We start from the raw sequence: 5,000 nt of genomic DNA, 5'->3' as shown, positions 1-5,000 counted from the left end.
TGTTGAACTAGAATTTTGTTTCCTTTAGCTTGTGTATGAGAGGTGCTCTCTGGTAGTTTTTGGGTTTTATTTTTTGAGTGTAAGAGGAGAATATTATGGATATGATATGGTTTGGAAACTGCTCCGAGTACCTCATGGATCATCTTTCTGTTTTTTGTAATAGAACAAACTTGTCAAATGCAGTATATTACTGCCAAATATATATTTGATCATCAAATCGTCATGCTTTTTGGTGTTTTCAGAAAAACTGGTCTTATTTCAACTCCATCCTGAACAGACCAGTGAGCAAAAGCGATTTTATGGAAATTCTTGCAGAGGTGAATGCCATCATGATCAAAGCATCATATGGAAGCAGTATGGAGGAAAGCAGGTGAAAACTTCAAATAAAATCACATTTACTGTTCTGGAGATGACAGGATGCATTGGTCTTGACAACAGGATAGATAGCTCTTTCGTGTCTTGCTTTTGTGCTGCCGCCCATTTGTAGTTTCAATTATTGTCAGAAAGTCATCTTCGATTTAAAAAAGAAAATGACCATCTCACGTATTACTATCAATTGGCTCTGTATTGTGGAAGAGGCTGACTTTTAAAGGGGTGTATAAGCCAGCTGTGCCATCTCGAATTTTGTACACATTTCATGCCTGCAAGCATAAACTTTGGGGCTTGTATTGTTGGTCCAAATCCCTGATTCATTTTATGGGTGAGCATAGGGGTGACCATTTTGCCTTATTAGGATCCTTACGGGTTTATAATTATTGTGGTGTCCACTTGACAGGCGATTTATGGAAAGCCTAAAACAGTCATGTTAAACACATTTATTGAGACCATAATTCAATGGAGTGGGGGTAAGGGGGAAAATCTGTCGAGTGCACATTGTCCATCTCATTCACATCATTAATGATCCCCCCACCCCCTTTCTCTCCCATTCACCCCCCCCTCACTTCTTTGCAGAATTTCTGATATTTCTCTCGAAGTTGCAGTTCCTTATAATGGCAACATTCCCACCAAGACCGCTTTGCAGATTGAAAAATGTGATTGCCCTGCTGGTTACACCGGCTTCTCCTGTCAGGTGTTTGGATCGCCTTATTTTCAAATTTTTAACATATTCTCGTATTTCCGGGGGTTGCGACCACCCACAAGGTGCAATCAAATGACCACTCACAAGCAGGTGGCAATCGCAACCTGGGTCAGAGAACCGGTTTTGGCCTGGATTCTGAGCAGTTGAAGTAAATAGGCCATTTAAGCAAATACTATGGAAATAGGACTCGTGCCGCAATGTTGGTAATCGCAAAGAACTCTTTATTTACAATATATACAATTTTACCAAATTAACCAGATTCCTTCAATTAACCTGTCATTAACTATTAAAGCATGAAAGTAAAAGCAAAAGTTCAGATATCTCTGAATTCTGAAACCAGGGCAGCGGTCAAGTATGCAGACACTTTGAGATGATATATCAAGCACAGAATGATTTACTTGGCAGTGTCCTGAACAGTCAAGGTACCATAGTTAAAATTAATTCACAATAAAATGGTCAATGATAGATTTGATGGTGCACTGAGCTGGAGGCGACAGCTTGTGAACCAGATGAAAAAGCGATACCACAGGATATCATTATAAGATCGGTGCAGCACAATAGTGCTGAGAAACTATGCTTTGTTAAGAACACACTGCTCAATTAGCTGCTAAAATGAGTCGGCTTCACAATACACACACACTTCAACATACAATAAAATAACTCTATTTTTTTCGTGTTCGTTATCATGATTTTGTATAAGATGTGGTGCGGTTAATATCGCTTAAAGTTGCAATAGAGTGAGCAGATTATCGGGTAATTGTATATTGTTTTATTTTGAAGTGCTTATTGTGAAGCGTACTCATTTTCACAGTTAATCGATCAGTATGTTCTTTTTACCTGCAACATGTCACAAGTTTACGAGCTCTGCATTGCTTCTGTTGTTTTGTAGTTGTTGTTATGGTTCTTGTTGGAGGTAGATTTTCTTTTCTTTGTACACCTATTCGTGAAACAGCTGCCAGACCACATCCACATTGGTCGCTTGACTCCACCCACCATGGCACTCAGACAAAATCATATGGCCGCCATCTTGGTTTTCTGGTGGACCTAACACATCAGGCCTGTTGGCCACTGTTTATTAGACACTGCCCGGATTTGTTGTGTCAGATTTCCACTGACTTTGTTTGGGTCGAGTCTTAATCACAATGACGGACCTCAAAAAGACTAATCATATATCAAATAATTATTAGTAAGGTTTAATCAAGCCGTATGAGCCTCCCCAAAAAATAGTCTTACATAATTTTTGATAGGCCCCGTATTGGGGTTGAACATCCGTGACCGTGTGACCAATCGGCTCATTCTAAAATAACTGTGGCTGAGGCTAACATGGATGAGAGGTGTCAAGTTAATCTTTTAATCGCGCATTAAATGTGTTTCCCAATCGTGCGCTGTCAATCTTTTGAGAGTGCTTTTAATGCGCATTTCCCAATCGGCTGTTACCGGATTTTAAAGCCAATTCACTTGCACTTCATGGTGAGGTCCTGTACCCCAAATGGCCATGTCCAGGTTTTATGAACAAAAGGTTTATTACAACAGAGAGGGTTGAAGAGAGGGACACACACACACACACACACACACACACACACACACACACACACACACACACACACACACACACACACACACACACACACACACACCAAAAACTGGGGTGACAGATATTAAGGTAAATCCCCTGTTCAGAAGCACTATGAATCTTATCTATCCGATCTTATTCATTCACATGGGTACACAGGACAGATTGAGGCGGCAAGAGTGTCTTTCATCAGCCTGTTGAACAATGTGGATCAGGTCACCAGAGCCCGTCTTTTGGCTACAGCCATGAAGGAAAGCAGGATGTGGCTTCATGCAGTCCCTGTTCCCTCTTTGGGAACACAGCTTTACCCCGAGTCTTTACGGGTGTGGTTGCACAACAAGTTGGAGCATCAGTCTGTGAGCGGCATAAATGTCGATGCGGCAGTATGATGGATGCACGTGGACACGATGGTCTGTCGTGCCGTTTCAGTGCCGGTCATTCTTTTAGACATTCGGCCTTTAACGATGGGGTGAAACGTGCCCTTTTTGGGGCAGGGATACCATCTGTCCTGGAACCCCTTGGTGTAGACCTTGGCGAAAACACCCACCTGGATGGTTTTACCATTGTCCCATACAATAATGGGAAAAGCCTAGCCGAGAATTGCACTTGTGTCGACACTTTCGCCAAATGACACGTTTACAATACAGCCTCAACGGCTGGAGTGGCTGCCACCGATGCGGAGGTTCTGAGATGCAATAAATACGTCGGCCTCAGCCGAACTTATTTTTTCGAACCAATTGCCATCAAAACAACCAGATTGTGTGGCCAATCTACATCCAACATCATTAGTGATATCGGTAAAGGCTGTTTGCATCCACTCACGTTATAAGGCAACTGGTCTGGTTCAAGCAGTGACTGACCTTGGCCGTCCAGTGGGGAAATGCCATTGGTATTCTGGCTTCAGCGTTGGAAGAACAAAATCCTGCATTAACACCATTTTTAAGTCTGTTTTTTAGGGGGGTGTGGGGATAATTAATTTTTTTTAAATCAAAAAATATAAAAATAGTTTTGGTCATTCTCAAAAGAAATTTTATTCATGAGATCATGTCATGTTCCATATCATAATTTTTTAGAAAGTTCCATTATATTGTGAAGAAGATTACCGGCGAACACCAAAGGCGACACTATTTCCGACACACACATACACACACACACACACACACACACACACACACACACACACACACACACACACACACACACACACACACACACACACACACACACACAGACACACACAGACACACACAGACACACACAGACACACACAGACACACACAGACACACACAGACACACACAGACACAAACACAGACACACACATATATATATATATATATATATATATATATATATATATATATATATATATATATATATATATATATATATATATATATATATGTATGTTCGTCTTTCGGCTGCTCCCGTTAGGGGTCGCCACAGCGGATCATCCGTTATGATCCGCATCCTGATTTGGCATAGGTTTTACGCCAGATGCCCTTCCTGACGCAACCCTGGTCGCCTCTTACGACACAGGGATAAGGATTGAATTTCGCCATGATTCCAGGCTGCCCTACACCCTGGAATGTCAGGTCAGGTTCGATCTGTGACCTGCTATGGTTGGTTATGAGGTGTGTGTTGGTCCCCATGGGTCAGGAACTATGAACCAGAATAGCACCAAGTTCCTTGACTTTGCAAGAAGTCATGGACTTATGGTGGCTGGTTCATGGTTTCAGCGCCCACAAGCTCATCGCTGGACTTGGTATTCCAACGCTGGCGGTGTGGCAAAGGAGATTGACCATGTCCTCATTGACAGTCGTTGGAGGATGACCCAGAACTGCAGGGTCTACCGGAGTGCCCAGTTCCTCAATACTGACCACAGGCTTGTTGTAGCAACTCTAAAGCTGCACCTTAAATCCTGGAGAATGGTACCATCCCAGCCTCAGCTGCATGTTGGCAAGCTCAGGGATGAGAGAGTAGCTGAGGAGTTTGCGAACAGGCTGAGTGGACACTTGGGGGTCTGGGTGCTTTGGGGGGTCCTGAAGAGTTGTGGATCGCCTTCAAGACCACCGTCCTTGATGTTGCCGATGGATGTCTTGGAACTCACTGCAGGGCAAAGAAGAATTTTGTGTCTCAAGGGACACTGGATACCATTGACCAGAGTCGCAGGGCCAGGCTGAATGGCAGAGCTGAGCTGTTCAGGGAGCTGAGGCGTAAAACTGTACGTGCACTGAGGGTGGACAAGGAGGCCTATGTGTGAGGAATCTGTGAGGGGGTAGAACATCACCTGTGGGCAGGTGATTCTCGTCCCGCTTACAGGGGAATTCGCGCATTGCGTTCATCCAAG

At 43.3% G+C, this 5,000-nt stretch overlaps 1 protein-coding gene across 1 annotated transcript in view; it reads left to right on the top strand.

The window, feature by feature from the left end:
• LOC147020301 (laminin subunit alpha-1-like) overlaps positions 1-5,000 on the top strand; it is a 309,126-nt gene that overhangs the window by 176,187 nt on the left and 127,939 nt on the right. Inside the window, exons 27-28 of the mRNA XM_085895590.1 lie at positions 243-370; positions 952-1,069. Of these exons, the coding sequence (XP_085751716.1) occupies positions 243-370; positions 952-1,069 (246 nt within the window). The remainder of the gene's footprint in view (positions 1-242; positions 371-951; positions 1,070-5,000) is intronic.

The sequence above is a fragment of the Eptatretus burgeri genome, chromosome 9 (assembly GCF_056783735.1).
Source record: "Eptatretus burgeri isolate ZD-2024b chromosome 9, Ebu_testis_v1, whole genome shotgun sequence".
Classification (NCBI taxonomy): Eukaryota; Metazoa; Chordata; class Myxini; order Myxiniformes; family Myxinidae; genus Eptatretus; species Eptatretus burgeri.
Note: the sequence above shows the minus strand (reverse complement) of the source record. Positions and strands in the feature narration are given on the sequence as shown.